General features: G+C 34.2%; 1 protein-coding gene across 1 annotated transcript; it reads right to left on the bottom strand.

Moving 5' to 3' along the window:
* Positions 1-831: 831 nt before the first annotated feature.
* LOC138323129 (uncharacterized) lies at positions 832-23,118 on the bottom strand. The gene is made up of 17 exons (XM_069267510.1): positions 22,914-23,118; positions 17,333-17,467; positions 14,477-14,604; positions 13,388-13,468; positions 12,430-12,535; positions 11,531-11,578; positions 11,217-11,259; positions 10,771-10,942; positions 9,386-9,487; positions 9,029-9,105; positions 8,727-8,841; positions 8,349-8,390; positions 7,945-8,011; positions 7,502-7,609; positions 7,099-7,163; positions 4,733-4,822; positions 832-3,892 (listed from the first exon to the last, which is right to left on the bottom strand). Exons 2-17 carry the CDS (start codon positions 17,386-17,388, stop codon positions 3,621-3,623), a joined length of 1,572 nt encoding a protein of 523 aa, XP_069123611.1. The 5' UTR covers positions 17,389-17,467; positions 22,914-23,118; the 3' UTR covers positions 832-3,620.
* Between the last annotated feature and the right edge of the window lie 1,823 nt (positions 23,119-24,941).

The raw sequence follows: 24,941 nt of genomic DNA, 5'->3' as shown, positions 1-24,941 counted from the left end.
TAATTTTCGCCTATACTGCAACAAAATATGGTGTTATTTCCGGTAAAAGACATAGTTATCTTTTCCTGTATATCGCAGGATTAATAAGATCTTTCACTACCTTTGACCTAATAATAGTATATTATAGAATAGTATAGAGAAATCTCTACCCGAGATGGAGATTCACAATTGTTTAACCCAAGGCATTCTGAGGATTAGACTGTCGCGAATCTCCTCCGAGGGTAGATATTTCCCTGTCCAACTCTTTAGGTAGGGAATGATCCCTTTGCTGCCCCTGTAACATAAAAAACTGTTTAAAACAATACACCCGATTTTAAGGAAGCGAAGACAAATATTTATTTACTTACTATCAAATTTTTATATCACTTTGTCACAAACGTTTTTAAACTCGCTGTATTGTGATAAACCAGAATGTAAATAATTTTGAAATATTCAAATTCACAGAAATTTTATCATAAATTGTATCAAAACCATTCGAATATAGTCTTTTCAGGGTAAACATCCACGAAATATGGGTAGGCTGTTGGACTTCCGATTACGATGATTATAAGGTCAAAGGTCAAAGTACGAGTTTGAGGTCAGAGGTGATGTGGATTGTCCAGTTGGACTGCACACATTAATGTTTATTTGCATATGATGTTTTACATCTTCCAGTTTATATGTTCTAAGCCTGCAGACTGTCTTGTCGTGGGTAATACAGAGAAATCTTACCCAGAAGTGCAGATATCTCTTTCCGATGGGGTCGAAAACCCTGTCAAGTACGGCACAGTGACGTACATTGGCAAACCCAAGGTGTGTTATTAAAATGATATCGAAAATAAAAAGTCAAAATGTGGACCTTATCACTTTATTACAACTCCAATTCAAATCAAGTCAACAAACAAAACAAAACAATGATCAACATTGTTGTAACAAACAGTATGATATATATCAGGATCTATAACAGATTGATATATTTAAGTACACCCGAGACAGATTGGTATACTTTTGTTGTGTGGTTATTATCACAGTCTTACAAGGAATATCTGAATTTAGAGTGCAAACATCAAGTTATGCTGATTGAGAATTATTCAGCTGCCGGGTTTTAACAATTGTTTATACTGCAAAACATTACTCCTCGATACTCCAGGGGTTCCGATCACTTACGATCCCTGGACTGGACTATCTCATAAACTGAAGGCAGCTCAGGGAAAACATCTGGACCAATCACAGACCTGCATAGCTTTACTTTGAAGATCTAAAGAGAGCGACGCCCAGCTTCAAAGCCACACAGTCAGCCACAGTGTGCTGTTATATGTCTCTTTTGACGTGCATTAAAGAGATAAATTACCTGTTTTTTTATGTTGTCTCGATCTTTACTATGAGATAGTCCGGGTGTGTAGAGATAGTAAGTGATCGGAACCCCTGGATTATCGAGAATGCAAAACATTTAACTGCTTTAAGAAGATCACCACCAAGTAATAGCAAGTGTATTGTCATATTAAGTATCACCAAACAGAATAATCCAAACCTGAACACAAACTTTCCATCACACGTATTCCAACATAATTCCCAATATGATTGTCAGCCTTACTGAGAATCCAATTTTCTTTTGGCTATACCATATAGCAGTCCGTTATTCGGAGACGCTAACAAATTAACTATTCTTGGAATTCATCACAAAATACATACCCAGTCACAATGAATTACATGCTTTTCCTCAAACGATGTCTATATACACGTTAATTGTCAATGTATTTCTGGAATAATTGTTACATATCCAAGAACTGTTACCATCATAACTTTCCAAGCGTAAATGATATACCGAAAACCCACTAAGTAGAAACCAGATTTTTCTAATTAACTTTATCTGTCTGAGCAGTGCTGTGACATCACATAAACCTTCTAGAGATTCACAATATGATTTTATGTGTAACTCGTTAATACCATTTTATATCTTATTCGCGAAAAAGAAAAATCATAGAATTAATCAAAAATAATATTTATTATTTTATACATCACATTTCCGTTACTGTGTGTTAAAGTTTAATTACAATTATCGAAACACATATAATCTAAAAGTATCAGTGAAATCGGAAAATTTCGAATATCTTAACAATTTTCACTCATTCTTATTTGAACCAAATAAAATGTAAAGCATTTTCGGTATCATGGTTTCTAAGCAGCTATATACATTGTATAAGCAGATGACTAGAACAAGTTATCAGTTCACCATATAGACATATATTAAATCAGTTTATCGCTCGACAGGCGAGATTTTCCATGCTAATACTAAGTATGCCATTGTCTGTTCCTGAGATTCCTATTTCAATATTTATAACCGTAACTACTAAAAAAACAAGCAGTCGATATTTATAAGACTATATCACTTACAATAGAACGATTGAACGAACTTATTATAAAACAATAAATACCCTAAATTAATAAGATTATCACACATCACATTTAATATGACAAATATTTACCTTTTAAAATATCGTTGTTAACATATCACTTCAAGTGGTTCGCTTATAGTTTCCCCAGCTTTCCCTATTCACAACTCTGTATATCAGGTATTATTGAATGTTAACATGTATATAAGATTGGTTTCAAGATATATATACCTTCATTCTATGAAGAGTTGTAAAAGTTTAAGACTTCGGGTTAATCTCCAATTTGTAAAGTAACATGTAGTATAATTAATTAATAACTGATAAATCCTTTTATAATTGTTCTGGTTTGTAATAGCTGTGAGAATGGAGTAGACTTTTTAATAGCTTATATATCGAGTATCCTGCTATCCGACACAAAGGTTTAAGAAAAAATGTTTAGCTGAGACCCACCCTTTAACTTGTGACCGACTTTGCACGATTTGTGACATTCAATAACATTCCCGTGTAGAGATAGATATAACTCCTCATTACACAACAATTAGTGAAACTCTTTTGTAATACATATCACACGATACAAAATCTAGTTAAATATTTGTGCATGCAAACATCACTTTAAGAAGTTTGTTTTATCTTAAACGGTAATGATATAACAGTAAAGCTTTGTTAAATGTAAGTATTCATTACTTAATAGTTATTAATTTTAGATACTTACTAAGTTGTTATTCCCCTAAAGTACATGTGTATATACATTTCGGACATACTAATGTTATGTCAAATATTAGACTTGCAATCAGCTCTTGGGCAAGACAACGGGTATCGGAGAGTAAAAGATTTATATAATTTGAAAACACGAGGCTTATAAAGGTTTTTGACGAATTAAGACTTTTTATCCTGGAGGTAAATTAAGGCCAGTCTTCTCCCACTTCAAAGAGATGATTGATCATTTAAATTATACTTACCAACGAAAATGTGATGAAAGAGTTATGACATCATATATATCAGATACTCTTGGTATTGTCATCACGCTGCTGTGTTGCTTGTTTTGTTGGCTATGCTGCCTCGGTAATATACATTGACTTATTAGACTTGCTTGCCTCATTAGCTAATAAACCTCGTTATCAGAAGTTTGTCGATGACAAAAAAAACAGTAAGTATTATCAACTTAAGGTGCCAAACCGGCTGTCTTTAGTGGCTTAAAATTTAAATTTTTCCCTTTAATTCCTTTTTTTATTTTATCGGTTCGGAACATTATGACGCACGCCTTATCTTATTTACAAATAAAGCACTTAATAGGAAATATACGGCAGTGACTGCAAACAATATTATATAGCCGAGCCCAAGTTTACAGTCAACGCTTTCGAAATAGTCCACAATTATTCCCCCTACAGGGGTAGCTAAAGCGTTTGGGAGAACCAGAGCCTGGTGCCAAACAGCAATGTGATTGGCCTTGTCTTTGTCATCTTGAAGAACGTCCATTACAAGCGCAAAGTCGACGGACTGGAATGAGCCGAAACCGATTCCTAGAAGTAAAGGGAGAACATAAAACTGAATTAAAACCGTTTTTTGAAAATATATGTTTTAAGCTCAATTTTTGCTTAGAGGTATTTCTTAAAACTATTTCATATACATGCTAAATAAAAAAAGACATTAATAATTAACTGCTTATACGGCAAGTTATGAACAAAGGTACTAACGCAAAGCTCAGAATATATACAGGAAAAATGTGTTTGTGGAGAGACCGGAATTTGACCGCAATTACGTGGGAACCCATCTTAATTGTATTGCTGAAATCGAACTGCTTCTATATATGATCACTTTTAAATATATTCACATATTCTCATATTTTTTTAATGAAGTTCAAAGCCCGCACAATATACCAAGAAAACTTGGATGTTATAAATTTATACCTCAAAAATCACCTTATATCATGCGTTATATTTATGACTACATGTATGTAAGAATAGATCATTGTAAGGCAGTACTGTGCTATATGTGATATTGACGGATCGCCAGCTGTCAATCAAACTGCACGTGGCTTTGCATTTTGTATTGTGTGCTACGATGTTTGCTCCGACATTGAATAGAAACACGTGCGCTTTCGAGTACGATGCGTGGCCATATTACACCAGGCGATCGGTTAATTCTAGCTGTATCCTATATCATTGCATCCCAACATTAAACTAGAGTCCAGTTTCATAAAATAGGATAAGTCCTTCACTTAAACACACCAAAAGTTATTGATATAATCTTAATCAAATCTTAGTACGTTAATGTGCTATACTGATGATCATTTAAATTTAAAGTGCTATACTGATGATCATTTAAATTTAAAGTGATACAACTATGTAAGTGATACGTACCGAATAGGAAGGCCATCACAAGGGCGATAAAGTAGGCGTTATACCCACTGATGTAAGTCAATGTGGAGGTACTCACTGACATAATTAACGCTGAAATAATCAAAATAGAAATATTATACAGGATTATTGTCCTGAATTGTCTTGGGGTAAAAGCGATACTACAGTGCCCCCCCCCCCCCCCCCCCATCTCCCCCCTTCCATTATATTCATAAAATTTATTGTTATTATCTACTGGATTTATGTTTATGTGAATGCTAAAATGTAATTCTGCATTTAGTTTTCATAATTTCTCGCAATGATTACCTGTACTTGTACATTATGAATCCACCATATTTTATATTAAAAACCTAAATTTCCAAATCTCAGTTTAACAAAATATATATCTTAAGTTTTTCAAATAAGTGTTTTAAACGGATCGTAAGATATTCTGTCGTACATTATGTACAGTTAAACGTCAATATGGTAACATCCCTCTCTATTTATATGATTTTTCTGTAGGCAACATACAGCATATAACCAAGTCTTTACATTAAGGATGTACACCTCTGAGAAGTAAAAATTTTCTTGTATTAAACATTTTCTCTCATATAGATTTTTGAAAATAGGAGTTCATACCATACAAGAAAATGGAAGAAAAAACATATGTCCGTGTGCTTGTTTTTGAGCTATTGTCACTCAAAGATACCAAGTTGACAAAATCTTAGATTTTTTGGGTTTTTGCCGTTTTGACCATATACACAAGAGTTTAAAGCCATAATTTCCTAATGAGATGTTTGATATGTATGGAAGTTTGAAGAATTTATTTTCCTGTAGTCTTCTTTAAAAATATATAAGTTTTGATTAATAAGATATTAAAATATATTTTTTCTCAGAATAACAACATATGCTACCACTACCCCTTAATTTTGAGCTACAAAATACACCATTTTCAGCCATTTGTGCCAAATTTAACACTTTATAGAAACAGTTGTGGTATTAAACTTTTGTTAATATTTTGCATATTAATAGGAAATGGGTTGTTCTTTCTGAATTAGGCAGAAAAATGGAGGGTCAGTGTGCTTACTTTTTTGCCCCATTTGAATATGTGTTATTTTTCAGTATTTTAGAGTAAAAAATAAAAGTACTCAAATTACCATTAAATGTAAAAATAAAGTGGCAAAAGCGTATTACTTCACGCAATGATGCTCAATATTTTAATAACCACGAACCTAATAAAGATTAACAGCAAAAATTAGCTCGATACAGCCAAAAATGCTGGTGCAGTGATGATTTAAGTAAAAACAATTTCAGTAAAAAATGGTTAAACTATGGCTATACTCAAAGAGGAAAAAGACACAATTTCAAAATGGCCGCCAAATGGGCCATTTCTTAAAATCCCTGTATAAAAAAATCTACGGAAATAGAAATGTAATTTTTTGACAAAAATTGCATCTGGCAACTTGCTACAGATATTGATAATTAAAAATATATTTGAAAATCTCATAACTTCTTTGATCTTTGTCGAAACAGGACTTCAACGGGACTGAAACCTTAGAAGAATCATCTTTAAAGCTGACAATGCAAATTAGAAAACATGCATTTGAAATTTAAACAAAAAATACAACGAAATATTGCTTTGAAAATTGTTTCTGAGACATCCCCAAGTTATGACGGTTCGTATACAAGAAAATGGTAGCCATTATTCTTTTGCTCTGCTGAGTTAAACTGTACTTTCACTGGCCAACCCTATATAAAGCACATGACTTGACACACGTGCGTTATTCTAAACATATCTTGTCTCAGATACACATGCATCGATATTGCGAATAACAATGTCAAACTGAAAATAAACACTGAACTGACCTGACAAGGTTTCATTGAAGTAATACATGAATGTGTTGTCAGCTATATCCCAAAATATGTCCAATACGAAACAGTGTGTATAAACGTAGTTTATATATGGAAGAGGCGGTCGGTCGGGAAAGGTGGTCAGGAACATATAGCCAGTCGAGCGCAAAAAGTACAATAATATACGTGGAGATGTGTGGACGGATTATAATTTGAATATATATTCACATGTGTGGAAATTTTATTTTGACAAACATCTAAATAACATCTTTGAAAAGTTGGCATGTTTTCTTTATAAAACAAGTCCCACCCAGCTTTACAGGTAATGGCTTCTCACGCACTTTATATAATGACCAGTGAAGACGTCGGAATGTAAAACAAAAATGGCTGTCCTCGAAAGGGGAATGTCTCATAAAAGATTCTTGAAATAAAACTATACCCCTTTTTATCCTAATATATTATTTTTTAACTTGCATTGTCAGCTTTAATATGATGTGGAAGTAATTCTATCCGCATTTTTTTCTTAATGTCTTTCTTACCTGCACTTATAATCATAGGTTTCCGTCTCCCGAAACGATCAGAAATAACACCAAATATGATAGAACTGGAAAAAAAAGAGTTATTATGACTACATATGTAATTCCTCCACATCCATTGTATACATTATCATACAAAATTTATAAAAAAAGAAACATTATTTTAAAACATAATTCAACATCATTTTATATCATTCAGCTGTTTGTCTATATAGGATGTTATATCGATATTTCTGCTTTAAATATGTTCTTGAGGTTTATTCTGCATCTGATATGAACTGATCACTTTCGAGAAAAATCTAAGATACATTTTCATACTTGATGAATCACTCATTAGATGGCTTACACATCTAACGTTGCGTCTTATATTCCGATATCATATGTTATCGATGACTGCCTTTGTTACCTTAACGACGCAGCACACAGTAGCGGAAGTAACATCATAGCGACTGCGCGTGACTCGGACCAGCAGAAGGGTATATGGATCATGTCCGATACCCAGTACTCTAGGAATCTGTAACACACAATTACTTCACGGTGTTAACAAAGATATTTGAATGTGCTATAGTGTGTAATTTAGTAAAACAAACTAATCTGTATTACTGATCTATTTCTGTATTAAACAACCATGTGAATTATGAACTCGTCTCTCATACTCTTTCTGATGATGACTTATGATGAAAATTGTTAATCGACCAAACTCACATAATATTCTTCTCACTGCAGAACATAACTTCAACTTATACGAGCGGTAAAACATCGAAAGTGTTCACTGTTAATTAAAAATAAGTATCCCTGGAGCCATCAATCTAACAACGTATGTAGACATCGGGGTATAAAATGACTTACCCTGTTACAGTAGATACCCCTTGCTGCATAAGAAACCTCGTGATAAACACCCAACGAAAGTCATGTTCTATGAGGAAACAAAAACGATAATTAAAATAGAATGGTAATTAACAATAAATAACATAACTTTACAGTTTCCTATTTTATTACTACTATATTATTAGATATTTTATATAGTTACATAATTATATAGTAACAATTATCACCTCTAGACAAAACAGCATGCCGTAGGAAACAAAGATAGCAATACTTGTTTTGGCACTATCAATTTTTTTTCTATAGTTTACTTGAAAAGTAATAGAGACGTTATACAGAAAATAATATATAGAACAATGATGTCCTGCACGAAAGACGCTTTATATGGTTACAGATTAAATATGTACGGTTACATTGTTTATAGGTACCTTTTAGTGGTTCCCAAAATGCAGTAAAAATAGCTGAGCAATCTGAAATAGGAATGACAAGATGGTTCATGAATTGGTTTAAAATTGGAATTTGTTATTTTGGTATTCATATACAAATTTAATATTTGGAACATCAAAACGACTCCATGAAACATTTTTCCCTTAAGTGATATAAAGTAAGTGAATAGAGTATGTTTGGTTATGGGTCCATGAAAATGTTGGTCGTTCGTAAATGTGGGAGTACTGAAATAGATGAACATATTCCTCCTATTGATTTGTTATGCAATCCCTCTGCATTCTTGCTTCCTTGCTGCCAGGTCAGTAGAAATAAGAAGTATTTAATGCATTAAACTTTTGACTAGCCTACAGAAGCCTTACCGAGTGGTTCGGCCACGCCCTTTGCAGGCCTTTCTCGTGTAGTAAATACCGTCAAACACACACTAACCATTACAACAGCTATGGCAGTTCCGTACGCTCCAAGGACTCCAATTTGCTGCGGTGACAAACATTATAATTTGTATTAAGAAGTTTAAAAACAAATAATTCGGAAAAGTAAATGTAACGTAAAAATATCATTTTCAGTGGCCATTGATTTGTTTTGTAATAATGTTATCTGTATAACAACCGAGTTTTGAGACCCACCAAGGTTATTTTGTGAGCCAAAGGGTTATATAGCATACCGTGAAGCAAGTTCCAACTGCCGCCCCGCTAAGATTTCCGAGTAATATCATAGCGCCCATCACACCGGAGTTGAATCCTGTCAGTAGATTTCATAATTAAGAATAAACTTCAAAATACATTACATGGATATAACATGAATAGCAATGTATTAGCATTTCAAGTAAACCATCATGGTTAAATTACCTACCATTCCCATGGAAATTCATTCTAGCTGTACGTTTTTACATTTCTGCTTAGCATGTAATTACCAATTCCTCACTTTCTATGATGATTTCGACAATATCATTACATAAACTTTATCACGAAAATCGATAACAACAGAAATATTTTTACTGCTGAAGTAAATGATAGTTTACCTCTCTGTGAGGGATGAGATTTGTCGGCGATCAAGGCATTATACGGTACAGTAATGATGGCAAAGGCAGTCGTGACGACCAGGTAAAATACTATGTACATTGCTGCAATGTAAAGTAAATCTGTGTCTCAGTATATCGTAATGATGACAGGTAAAATACAATGTACATTGCTGTAATGTAAAGTTACAATGTATCAGTATATCGTAATGATGACGGGTAAAATACTATGTACATTGCTGAAAGGTAAAGTTACAATATATCAGTATATCGTGACGACCAGATAAAATACAATGTACATTGCTGTAATGTAAAGTACATCAGTGTATCTGTATATCGTAATAATGACAGGTGAAATACAATATACATTGCTGTAATGTAAAGTCACATCAATGTATCAGTATATCGTAATGGTGACAGGTAAAATAATTTGTACATTGCTGTAATGTAAAGTTACATCAACTTATCAGTATATCGTAATGGTGACAGGTAAAATAATTTGTACATTACTGTAATGTAAAGTGACATCAATGTATCAGTATATCGTAATGGTGACAGGTAAAATAATTTGTACATTGCTGTAATGTAAAGTTACATCAATGTATCAGTATATCGTAATGGTGACAGGTGAAATAATTGCTACATTACTGTAATGTAAAGTGACATCAATGTATCAGTATATCGTAATGGTGACAGGTAAAATAATTTGTACATTGCTGTAATGTAAAGTTACATCAATGTATCAGTATATCGTAATTGTGACAGTAAATTGATTTGTACATTGCTGTAATGTAAAGTTACATCAATGTATCAGTATATCGTAATGGTGACAGGTAAAATATTTTGTACATTGCTGTAATGTAAAGTTACATCAATGTATCAGAATATCGTAATGGTGACAGGTAAAGTATTTTGTACATTGCTGTAATGTAAAGTTACAATGTATCAGTATATCGTAATGATGACGGGTAAAATACTATGTACATTGCTGAAAGGTAAAGTTACAATGCATCAGTATATCGTGACGACCAGATAAAATACAATGTACATTGCTGTAATGTAAAGTACATCAGTGTATCTGTATATCGTAATGATGACATGTAAAATACTATGTACATTGCTTAAATACCGTGTAGTTTTACATTGATGTATAGTTAAATCATTAATTTATTGTTAATTTTTCAGATATTAAAGTAAATATTTTATGTATGAGTGTGTTACATAACGGCAATATATCGTAATAAAAATAATAATTTCTTGTTAATAATGTATTTGCATATTACAGTTGATATAAACTACCTCTACATAACTTATGTATAAATATTCTAGAAATACCAACTTGCATGAAATCATATACAATCATACATAAAATTGACTTATTGTCTTACGTAGGCTTCCGACCGGTCCGGAGTCTGACTCGGATATGAAAGACTTTTTCTCCGGAAGTAAAATGGAAGCCGGTTGTGATCCCCTGAGGACAGTGTGCTGATGTTTGAATACCCTTGCGTCTGAGTTGTTCCAGTAAGGGAAGCAACGGTGAGCGACAAGGTCACGGTCACACTGAAACCGACAGATAACATTATATCATTAGGGCTTAATATAACAATATACATATGTGTATTGTTTTAACAACGTTTACAGTTAATTATTCTGAGAACCTATCATAATCAGAATGTTTCGGGTTTTTTACTTTCAGATCTATATATATGGGATGGTTGACGAAGGTCCGAATGAATTAAATCGCATATAATATTTGGAATACACTCTCGTGACATAAGAACCATTTTATTGATGTCACAATATGGGTACTGTCGCACTTTGGTTCCTTACTTACCGTATCAGAAGAATTTTTAGACAGGTCGCCACCACCAGAATTTCTGCAACGTCAAATTGATATTCAATACCCTTTTTGAAACGTAAATAAGATATTATTATGAATTTTCACATTAATTATTTTATCAAATTGAAAAGAAATCCATACAAACTATTATTTTAATATTATAGTATAGTCTTTCTATATTAAACAAGATTGCTACATCCGCCATGACACTATCACTCTATTATAATATCTATTACTGCACCTTTGGTATTAATCTATTTAAGCCAATAATAGCAGATATTAAAATGCGATAAGATATTAATACTTACATTAATGTTATTTTCGAAGAACTCAAAGCCATACCAATTAATCCTAGGCTGTAATACAATAATACGAGTATATAATATACGTATGGTGCGGTATACCACAAAGGATTACATTAGTTTAATGTTAATTAGTTTTAAAGTTATATGCTTCATAATATTAATCGAAAAGAGATTTTAATAATTCGTTCGTCACCAAAAATGACCAATATTTTGAGAATCACAATACTTAATATCTTATCATTTTATGCAGGCAGACGTGTTTCAAAGGGGGGCTATATTAAAGAGTCAATCACAATTAATAAAAATGCAGATTGTTTTAGTACTATAAAACAACTTTTTTGCGGTGAGTTATGTTCGCATTTTTACGTTTACGGATTTCTTCATCGCGATGTAAAGTCAAATTTCTCTCTTTTTGGTAGAGCCATTTTCTTGTCAGTGAATTTTTGCGAATTCTAATCGGTCGCGAAATACCACATGTATTGTTTTACAGTATTTTATGAAAATAGTGCTATTTCCAATGTTCAATAGTATTATTCTTTTATATGACTTTGTCAGTAGATTATGGCGTTTTTTTAAGTGCTGTAAACTATTTGAATCATTCCTGTTCCAATAATGTTAATCTCGAAATTGTCAGAAGGATCAGACGTTAGGTATTGTCTAAATATGTATAAGCATTTTACCCAGTGAACAACAGAATTGGTAAAAGTAACAAACAGTTTTAATCATTTCTATATATAGGACCGATATTCTACAAGATGTACCTTGAATTTACGCATAAACACCAACGACATGGCCATTATTTAATCATTACCAGATTACCATGGTAATGGTAATAACGCCTAAGTATGTCCCAATTTTTTATATTTTCAAACACTAACAATACACATCAATAAAGGTATTACCACAGAGCGACAGTGCCTGCTATCATTACGGGTCGCCGTTTACCAGCCTGTAACGTCAGTCTATCACTCATTATACCAATTAGTGGACTGGTAATGAAGGTCACCGCTGGAACAAACAACAAGACTATACAACTGACCACGCATTATTCTGTTGTATAAAGCGTTAAAATAATTTGTAAAGCTCTTAATGAAATTGCGGCGGTTTCGATCTGGATAACTATGTAACCATTGATAGATAATGGGTCTTTGATCTCTTATTATACACTGGGAATATCCGATTTGGGTTATTCCCATTAATACCAGTAGATAGACAGGAGTTGTATACCGTGGTGACCAGACCTAGACATCTATAATAGTATTGTGTTGTCTGTATTATCGACTTCATTAGCGGAAGAAGAGTATAATAATCATCAGGTAATGATGTTAGGCTCTGTGTTCTGTGTTTATTTGCCACTTTCTCGTTATAGACGTCATGGACACAATTGGATGGCTGATGCCAGCAAATACTCACATTACTTTGCTGTCATAACTTCTCAAAATAACTTGGCATTTGCCTCAAAGACCAAACGTAAATTTCACACATGTTTCTAACTCTTGTCTATGGGGGCTTCGTGGTAAATGTGCCAGATTCACATCACTTATACAAATTCGAGTCGCGAGTTCACAAAACACGTAGGAACGTTGACAGGCATTGGTCACAAAGCAAACATAAACCGACAATAAAGTTTTAATAACCCCCTGTTTTGGCTCTTTAATGACACAATAATATCTTGGCAATCTTGTTTTGGCATTGGCGAATAGTAATGGTACATGGCAACACTGCAATCATTTTTTGCTCTTTTCAACTTTATTTCATTTCATTCTTCTTCATTTATTGTCTTTTTGTGATGTACACATGTGGGCAAATTCATGACACAACTATACCTTAATATCACAACAAATATTCACTATAACTTACCTGCTCCACCTGCAACCATTCCACCTAACCATCGTCCCTTGGCAGCCTCTCCGACCAGCGACCGGATCTGAGCAGGAACCACTAAGGGAATAAAGTACGTTAATAATTTACAACGTCAACTGCCGTCATGGTCCGAGGGAAATAAAATAGTCATTAGTCTACAACGTCAACTGCCGTCATGGTCCGAGGGAAATAAAATAGTCATTAGTCTACAACGTCAACTGCCGTCATGGTCCGAGGGAAATAAAATAGTCATTAGTCTACAACGTCAACTGATCGGTCCAAAGAAGTAACGTACGTCATTAATTTACAACGTCAACTGACTTCATCGGCCCAAAGACATAAAATAAGTTATTAGTCTTTAACGTCAACTGACGTCATCTGTCCAAAGAAACAAAGTACGTCATGAATTTACAACGTCAACTGACTTCATCGGCCCAAAGAAATAAAATAAGTTATTAATTTGCAACGTCAACCGACGTCATCGGTCAAAAGAAGTAAAATAGTCATTAGTCTACAACGTCAACTGGCGTCATCGGTCCAAAGACATAAAATAAGTTATTAATTTATAACGTCAACCGATGTCATCGGTCTAAAGAAGTAAAGTAGTCATTAGTCTACAACGTCAACTGACGTCATCGGTCCAAAGAAACAAAGTACGTCATGAATTTACAACGTCAACTGACTTCATCGGCCCAAGGAAATAAAATAAGTTATTGATTTGCAACGTGAACCGACGTCATCGGTCAAAAGAAGTAAAATAGTCATTAGTCTACAACGTCAACTGACGTCATCGGTCCAAAGAAACAAAGTACGTCATGAATTTACAACGTCAACTGACTTCATCGGCCCAAAGAAATAAAATAAGTTATTAATTTGCAACGTGAACCGACGTCATCGGTCAAAAGAAGTAAAATAGTCATTAGTCTACAACGTCAACTGACGTCATCGGTCCAAAGAAATAACGTACGTCATTAACTTACAACGTCAACTGACTTCATCGGCCCAAGGAGATAAATTACTATGTCACCCAAACAAGTTTGTCGTCGATGTGACGTATAACTCATTATTATAAAGAGTAATGCTTACCCTCCACAGACAGAAGAAGAAACATAAGACTGAGTCCGAACCATGACAGATTTAACAGCAGGACGTGTGCCTTACTTAGGACCTCTGGCTCCTCCGCTATAATAATGTTTGCTTCCTCGTTAGAGGACCTGAAGCAGAAACATATACTTAATTCGTAAGCTGACACGATAATACTTACAATATAACACATTTCTTTAATCGATATGTTACCTCAGATGTCCAAGTGTCAGATGTCCAAGTGTCACTACATGATTTCCATTTAGGATCATACATTGATATGACTTGGAAAAGTTGCAATAGAATATTGAGAAAGTTTAAAATATCGTCTGATCTGAATATCTCTTGTTTCTGTTCAAACGATTTAAGAGAGCATATATAAGCTACATCTACTGTCCAATTTCTATTGTAGCAAAATATATATAACCAACAATCCTGAAGTGAAAAACAACCTTGGTTCGTGTTATGTTTTATGATGGTAGTAAATGATGTTTTGCTGAAGTCGAAAATGACATTGGTATATCACGCTATGAGCGCTCTTCGTTAATATATATGTTTTGAGTCTTCAGTATTGCTATTTGTGATATATACCTAGGCTTTCTAGCATCATTATTTCCTGACGTTTTAAGTATAATGTCACCCAATGTGATGTTGTCCAAGTGAACGCTTTATATCTTAGTCATTAGATCACAAAAAATTATGGTAATTTACCAAAGAGTACACTTATTTTAAGTCTCATGGGATGAAACAAAATACTTGCAGGGGATATTCAATGTCAAAAGGGGACATTCAATGTCAAAAGTATTTTAGTCATTAAGAAGCGTGACTCAACTACACGTGGATTAAGAGCAGTATATTTTGGAAGTATATTTTCATGTTTATGAGACAGTCGTAATAGCATTATTTCCCTTGCTCGTTTAGAGAGCGTTCTTCACGTGTCATTATAAAATATACAGTAGCCCTCCAAACATGGTAAAACGCACACCTAACCGACTCATATTATAATCCTCTATTATTTGCCAAGACTGCGTCGGATCACTCCATCCATCAATTAGATGTATCCAATTCCATATGATCCAATTTCTGGGTTCACATTTTCAATCTTAGTAGTTTATTCCGCGGGCCATACATTTTTTAATGGTGATTAATATTGATTTTGTTTTCTACCGCACCTTTAGGTTCTGCCTTTTTATTGTTGATTTCATTGCCTAGCATTATTCCCCGTAATAGTTTCTCTGCCTTAAAAAAAAAATATCTATGACTGAAATAGAACAGACTATAGAAAATATAATGAAACAATTACATAAGCAACAATCCATTGTTTTGCTCAATAGATTCGCTGCACAGCTGTGAACCATTTATGGTTCACGTTGTATTTTGGTGTCAGTAAAGAAGTATAATTTTTCTGTTTAGCACAATTTTTTTCGTTACACAAATAAGCAATAAATCATGCATTAATTGATAATTCTGGCCCTGTACCTGCTGCCCCTATTGCATGATCGTAAAAGGCGACTAAATTTAGGATCTTATCTTTTCTCTTCTTCCTAACTGACTTTATCTTTCCTAATGCCTCCCTTGGCACCGCCTCACTTTTGGCCTTGAGTTGAGCGTTCGCCCCTGTGAGGAAGGCTCTGGGTTCTGTCCCCTGGCCGAGACACACCAAAGTCTATAAAAGTGGTAGTTTCTGCTCCTGCTTAGCGTTCAACATACAGGGATTGGGACGACTGGTTCGCCCGTTGTCAGTATAATGTGACCGGGTGGGATGTGTTGCTTGGTGTCTTCGGCGGCATGCTTCAGTGATATAGCACTATAAAAAGGGCAACAGTTCCACTATACAAGAAGACACAACATGAATATACCGCAGTCTCCCAAAACATGCACCTCGCACAACATACACGCAACACACCACATACATGGGAGGCCGTCCTTACATGACTATAGCTGTTAATAGGACGTTAATTAATCAAAAAAACAAACAATTGATAATTCTTTAAGACCAATCGGAAGGCGATAATAATGCCTTCATTAAGAACGAGTAAATTAACTATTATGATGTAAGGACATCTGTTGGATATCGACCCAATGCTTGATATAATGTAAAGGGCTTGGATCCAAGTACATGTAGTTTCTATGAATATGTGTTAATACCCATTCTAGGCCACACACATTCGATAAATATTTGATGCTGCTATAGTAATGGTATTTGTTTTGTGTTAGAAGGTGTGAGATTAGAGGGAACGGAGCCACGGTATTTCAATGCTTTGTTTTGGTTCACTTTTCTTTGTCTCCTGAGGTTAACATCAAATGCGGCGAGATGACTTCGGCGAAAATGTTTCGCTATATAAAGTAACCTATTTAAAATTCGATATGATGTATACATTTCCTAATATCTAATGTCAACATAAAAACACCACGAGAGCAGTAAATAGGCAAAAATGGCTAATATCATGTATACGTTGAAATCAGCTATGAACCAGTAGCCATTTTGTTGAGAAGATCCCCCTCTTATTCTATGGTATGGAACAGCAAGCAGACTTCAAGGCATTCGCATAGTGTATGTGACACTTATTTATAACGTATTTCTAAATATCAATCGAAGATAGTGTTAATCAATGAAATAGCAAATAGATGCTACCGCTACTTAAAACATTTATGAAGGCAATGCGTTGGCATTTATTCCGTTAGGTAGGATGGGAACAGTAATTCGGTTAATAAAAAGTGACATAGAAGGACCATCGACAATGCTTAATTAAACTTCTTTGAAGTGATAACTGACCAAAGCATGATGACATGTATCCTCTACAAACAACTGTTTATTTAATAATATAACAATATTTGGTAATTCGTGGTTGTACATACTGTTCCTCTGTATATAACTTTTTGCCCTTCTGTCCATCTAAATTACTCATTTCCATTGATGGCCAGTCCCCCTGGGGGTAACTAGGGCGGATCCAATAGTTCTATAACCGACGAATCCAGTCCCGGACAGGGAATCTGAAATTTATAGAAAGAATAAAAAAAATATGTTTTACTGTCCAAGTTCCATGGTACATAACAAACAAAAAACCTTCGGCTATACAGCTAGACAAACAGACAACCAATACACACAAAAAATACATTAGATAAACAATAATTTGTTCCGTAAGATTACGCATTCTCTAGGTTATATTATTTGTCCTGCTTTTTGGACCACATAATAAATGAGAACGCAATGGTTCTCCATATTTCAAAACGTTATCATCTAAATATGATTCATCTTTTTAGTCCTATTATGTCAGTATTTGTGCTAGTTATGATAAATTTTAATCATTTTAAGATTTAATATCTGGTGTTTAACTAAAGATATGCCCAAATAGTCCATTACTTATTGCAATATATCACATATTCTTCCTGATATCCAGTGACTTGGCCCATGTAATATTTTTGCATATGTCACTAGTGTAATATAACCTAAAGTGCTGTAAACTGGCTGGGAATTCATTGTGATGTCACGACCTGGCGTCACTAAACGATGGCGTCATGGCAAGACGATGATATTTCATAAAATACGTCTCGATGTTCTTAATTTTTGCCCAGCAAGTTTCGCAAAAACAAAAACTTCTTTTGACTCGTTTCATAAATTCTCATAAGGCCTATATAAAACGAACGCTCATTTAAGACCCTTTATGTATGAAAGAAGTGGTTTTTTTCAAGCCAGTAAAACTATTTATTTTGAAATGTTTCAAAATACCCAATATATCATTCCAATGCGGTATGAATGATACGTTTTGACATCACTGGAAGTAAGACGTTTATGTTTAGCGAATTCCCAAGTGTCGCTTATAATTAGTGTTATGCGGTGAAAAATGAATACCGGTTGGTCAGCGATTATTTAGTCGTTATTTAGTATAGTTTGATTATGTCTTATTCATAGTATGTAATAGCGTAGATTGAATAATGATCCAAAGAATACTTTTGACACCATTAAATTAAAATTTTGTTTCGTTATTACTTTCTTGCTTGAAAACTTGTGTTGTTACAAAGGAAATGCTTTCTTATTGAAATTTGATGTACGTACGTAGCTCTTATTTTGTAGTGATGTCACATCGACAATGTTATCTGTATCATCGTCGGTGATACCATTGGGCTATGTACAGCTGCTAATACTGAGGCGAAGACACATGATCATATGTACTGAAGAATCAACATCTGTCGGACAGATTAACAATACAGATTGACGTCAGTAAATATCTCACCGCGATAATAGTATTTGCCTTATTACCTCAGATTTCTTATAAAGGTTATAATTAAAAGTATGATTTATTTCCATTAGGTATTAGACAGATAGTATAATGAACCAGATACTTTTATTCTGACGTTTATTCCTCATACATCGGTAGTGTAATGTACGCTGTATCTACATTTGGTTGTGTATTTCCCTTACCCTTTTTAAATATATATTTTAATATCTATATCTATTTTAATAGGTTATTTTACGTACTATGATTACTCTGGTGGGTTTTTACCTTGATATACTACCGAACCCCACCTTAATATCAATATTGAGATGTTCTAGATTATGTTAAGTTTCATAAAGAGATTGAACAGTGTTTTGATTGCGTTAAAGGTGGTATGAACGCAATGGGATACAGACATATTCAAAGTAGCGCATAAGCGCTACATGTATAATATGTCTGTATCCCATTGCGTTCATACCACCTTTAACGCAATCAAAACACTGTTCAATCTTTATATTTACATAAATAAGTCTACTTTTACGTCAAATTTAAAACGATGATGGTTGCTAAATTGGGTAACTACGGTAGTCAGGATGACCGAAGATATAGTTCCGATTGTTGAATGTTATAGCTGAAGTTTGATTTCAAATATAACAATGACACCTTTAAATTATTTTTAAATTATGGTTGTTGTTTTTTGTTTTTTGTTTTTTTTTGTTTTTTTTTTTCAATTTGATAATATACCAATTATGTCCATTTCAAATAAAATTGAAATAAGCGAGGCGGAACGACTACCGGTATGTATCGTTGTCAGGGTAGTGATGCGGTCAGAAGTGGAGCGAGCCGCCATATTTGATTTTCAACCGAGGAAAGTAACTGTGATATAGCCTATTGATGGTATGACCATTGAGCTGCTGAATGTTAGTTATGTATGTGTCGGTCTACGAAAGCGATATAGACTTAATTCTTTATAGTCATGACTTTCGTATTGTACGGAGGATAGACAAGTGTTTGCATGGTGTGTGTTGGCCTACGTGTATTTTAAATGCAAAGACGGTGGTAAAGCTGATGATACTGTTTCGGATAGGGTATTACCTGTAATGGGTTTTTTCCTCTGGAAACCTGTACATGACCTGTTAACCTATTGTTCCCTTAGACGATCCCAGAATTGTTCTCCAACAATCAGATGTTTTGTATCTTTAGGTGAGATGAGTGACCGTACACACATACTGACGTAACTACTGAATGGAATTTCCCCGAACATTTCCGAGGAAAGCCCCTCGGTTGTAGCCCCGACCCGCGATTCATTTGGTTGTTTATTACCGTTACAATGCTTGAACACAACTTTTGTTTTGACTTCAAATACATGTACATATATTTAATTAGATCAAATAGAAACTCTTTATTGTTATTTTGAAATCCGTCAAGACTCAACTTATGACGCAAAATCTTATCGAAGCGTGACCTAGAAGTAGTCCGAAGCTGCACTGCGTTTGTATTCATTTTGTGTCAATTTGAGATTTACATATTTTTATAATAAATATGTCACCTTATGATGGCCATTTTCAATTCATTTAACTCTTTGTTTTCTGAATGTGGAGTGTGCATAAATATATATATATATATATATATATATATATATAAATGTATCCGGTACATTTCTACCAGCCGGGATCCTCCTAGCCTCATATACTATAGAATACTTCAACAGTTACATGCAACGGCTCTATGCCATACAGTAGGACATCTAGTAGCGTTTAAGCTATACACAATCCTCTTTATACAACCTAATTAATGAATACAGGTGTATTTCATAGGATGTCACCGATATTAATAATCAGGTCATAATCCACTGTTTACACTCAAAATATGAACTGTCAAGAAAACAAACTTAGATTACTATCAACATTTTCAACGACCCTCGTTCACTATCAACAATGACAATGCTTCAGGCAATGCCTTCAATAATTTGATAATACTTATTGTATGTTTTTTTAGACTTATATACCTTATAGGAGCATCATTAATAAAACATGGCATATCAATAATATTCTTCTTACCTTATTTGTTTAATTAAGATATGTTTTTAAATTTATCAGCTATATATATATATGATTTAATTTGTATAATCTCTGGCTATGAGAGGGCTTATATAGTCTTAGCCAGTTGCCAATCCTATTGATTTTTCATAAAAAATGGTTGAAATTTAATGCCTTCAGCAGTTTGAATATCAATTATTAAGCCAAAAACTTGGTGACATATCTCTTTATGGTCGACCTAAGGCATTACCATTGTCTTCATCAACATTTATAACGTATCATTAAAACAAAAACTCTTAAAAGAAAACATGACATTTTATGTATAATATGAAATTAGTCGATGTGCAAAACATAACGTAATCAATACGTATTAATAAGAAGAAAGAATGACATTAAAAAGAGAATAAGAAAGTATGACACTTCGTACAAAAATTTCTGAATAGATTTTCTTTTCTGTATAGTTTCATATTTTGAAAATATGTGGAGGCTATATAATGTGTAAGATGGAGGAAGGGTGGAATCAAAGTTAACTTAAAATGTAATAAACTTTAATGTGATTTAATTTCCTGAATCATTCAATTTTACTGTCCCGCACAAACACTTACTCTATAAGCTGGTACTGATGATAATACACACACGCAATCTTGTAATAAATGACCAGCTGTCTGCCGATATGAAGTAATATCAAGACAGCTGGTAAGGTGTGTATGTGACGGTCAATAATGAATAAATATGTAGTCCTAACTATCGATTAAAGATAGACTAAAGCTTTTACATGTTTCTATAAACATGATAATGCCGTTAGAAATTAGCAATATATACAATTTGATCCGAGGTAGTATATATGTATCACGCAAAAGCATCATCTTACAATCGATTGGTCTAGAAAGATATTTCCTATGTTACAATGCTTTGTCCCTATAGAGCATCTAAAGATGGAGGTATCTGCTATTCCGTGGTGCTACCATTTCCTAATGAAAATCAATTGTCTTGTGCCTAACCTATGGAACACATTACGTGTACAGTGCAGGAGTATTGTTTGTGTCCCCACTTAACCAGAATGCGTTGTTGAATTCTTTCTACATCGGGTCCGCATGTCTAGGCAATAGCGCACCGTGTTTGCACCAAACAATATCGATATATATTTACAAAGTGAAGTCAATAGAAAACACTGCAGAGTAAGTAAAGCACATTCTGTATACCAGTAGTGTCGAGTACAGTTCCGGATATGAAAGCTCGCTCATGACGATCAGATATGTGTTATAGTTAGACCAAATGCTGTTTACGATGCGATGGTATGAGTTTTACAAATGCAAGGGGTCTTCCAAAAGTACCAGTAATGAAAATGAAATTTCGAGTTTTAGTGAGAGGCGAATGGTACCGATTTGTTAAATATATCAGAACTATATCTGATATGGAGTGTTACCACTATCCTAAAAGAGAATGTGAAAGATAACATGCAGAAACATAATTAAAAACCGGTCCAATGCGACACTTGTTTTTATTGACGAAAATTTGACTACACCGGAAGTCGATTGGCACGGGTGTAACAGGCGTATAATTGGCATATACCAGTAAAAGACTGGTACAATCTATATGTACCAGTGTCATTTCCAAAAATAATCCATACAAAAAGTCGATATACATCGGCAGAATATTTATAATTCGAAATGTACAAGGCCTTTAAAGTTGTATGTGCGAAATAATCTAACAAAAGTTTGTCGACGAAAAGGAAATTTTCACAGTATCACAACAGGCATTTAAGAGACAAATTACAGTAAGATAGAAATTGACAGAGACACCTAATTACTGAGTTTAACTATCAAGAAAATGTCTGCGATCATATTTTTACGGTTAAACACGATATTGAAGATAATACAGAAATAATGGCCAAATGAATCACTCGCATATTTAGGATGTCTTTTGAATAAAGCCGAACACGGTAATTAAACAACAACATTGTAATGAATGAAAATCAATGAAGAGCTAATGTTCAGCTGTCCTCTTTTCTACGTTATGTTAAATTACCTGATGAACAAGTTTCTTCTCTATTTCTATGTTATAAAGCAATAGTAAACGGAAGCACATAGTCATACACTTCACATCATCGCGATGATCGTATTCACCAACTGCTACGTCAATGGGCGTGTTTGTAAACATCATGGATACACGACAATCACTTACCGTCGCTGTTCAATAAATCTCAGCACTTCAACACACAGATTTAAAATCCTCCCTTCCAGAAAAATGTTTATGGACGTATCAGTTCCTTACACTCACAATACCATCCCACCTCGGTTTGTTGCCATCCTCCACATAGATATTGGCCGAATCGTCTTCTCGAGAGTGCCTAAACCATCCAGAGCGTCTTATCGATCGGCAGACTACATCTGATCAAACCTGGACGGCTGTATACCCTGCTTTAGACATAAATACATCACCGGACCAGATGTCGCTCAATCAATAGTGATACAATAGATTTGTGAACACCTAACTGGAGTGAATATTTCTACACGTTTTGAACCAATTACTGTTCGGAGGGTAGGGTGAACCCATCAAAGGCATACCGATCAGTCCTAGTGTCGTGTAATCAACATTATGTCGAGTCACAATATTATGTGTATGTTGTAGTCAAATGCATGCAATTACCATATTGGCATTAATTCGTGAGTTACGGCGTCCGGCAAAAGATATGTTCTAGATTAATCACTGGTTCGAATCCCGGGACAACAACTGTGATCAGTTCTTAAGAAAATTCTATACACCCAATTAGGGCGATGTTATCAACTTTATATCTGGGATTTGTGATGAAGATGTATATGCTAAGTCTTGTCAGTCTTAGAAATATGATAATTATAGTAAGAAAATTTAATTTGAAGCAGATACATGGTTCAATCTAATTCATTCAAAATAAAATTCAATGTGTTATGGTAGATCCATATTTTTCATTTTCTCGCGACTACCCAAGAGTCTGTGCGAACACAAGTACATTGTACCTGTACACTACTATGAGGCCAACTACTGACACAAAGGTTCTAGCTCTCTTCTAATCTATCTTATGAGAACAGACTTTGTCAACCATCTTATCAAAATATGCAATGACTACCCATATAAGATCTACATAAAAGTTCTTCAAAACATACAAAATATCCATAGGTCATGAATCGCGATGACTAATTACAAAAAGGTGGACCATGACTTCCGATTGTGAATTTGACTGATGATTTCTGTTCTTGATCTAGGTCAGACTGTGAATTTGTGTGATTTACCATAACTGATGATTTCTGTTCTTGATCTAGGTCAGACTGTGAATTTGTGTGATTTACCATACCTGATGATTTCTGTTCTTGATCTAGGTCAGACTGTGAATTTGTGTGATTTACCATGACTGATGATTTCTGTTCTTGATCTAGGTCAGACTGTGAATTTGTGTGATTTACCATAACTGATGATTTCTGTTCTTGATCTAGGTCAGACTGTGAATTTGTGTGATTTACCATGACTGATGATTTCTGTTCTTGATCTAGGTCAGACTGTGAATTTGTGTGATTTACCATGACTGATGATTTCTGTTCTTGATCTAGGTCAGACTGTGAATTTGTGTGATTTACCATAACTGATGTGATTTGTGATCTAGGCAGACTGAATTGGTGATTACATGACTGATGTTTTGTTCTTGATCTAGGTCAGACTGTGAATTTGTGTGATTTACCATGACTGATGATTTCTGTTCTTGATCTAGGTCAGACTGTGAATTTGTGTGATTTACCATGACTGATGCTTTCTGTTCTTGATCTAGGTCAGACTGTGATTTGTGTGATTTACCATTGATGTTTCTGTTCTTGATCTAGGTCAGACTGTGAATTTGTGTGATTTACCATGACTGATGTTTCTGTTCTTGATCTAGGTCAGACTGTGAATTTGTTGATTTACATGACTGATTTGTGTGATTTACTGTTTCTTGATCTAGGTCAGACTGTGAATTTGTGTGATTTACCATGACTGATGCTTTCTGTTCTTGATCTAGGTCAGACACTGTGAATTTGTGTGATTTACCATGACTGATGCTTTCTGTTCTTGATCTAGGTCAGACTGTGAATTTGTGTGATTTACCATGACTGATGCTTTCTGTTCTTGATCTAGGTCAGACTGTGAATTTGTGTGATTTACCATGACTGATGATTTCTGTTCTTGATCTAGGTCAGACTGTGT

This window comes from Argopecten irradians, chromosome 5 (assembly GCF_041381155.1).
Source record: "Argopecten irradians isolate NY chromosome 5, Ai_NY, whole genome shotgun sequence".
NCBI classification, from domain to species: domain Eukaryota; kingdom Metazoa; phylum Mollusca; class Bivalvia; order Pectinida; family Pectinidae; genus Argopecten; species Argopecten irradians.
Note: the sequence above shows the minus strand (reverse complement) of the source record. Positions and strands in the feature narration are given on the sequence as shown.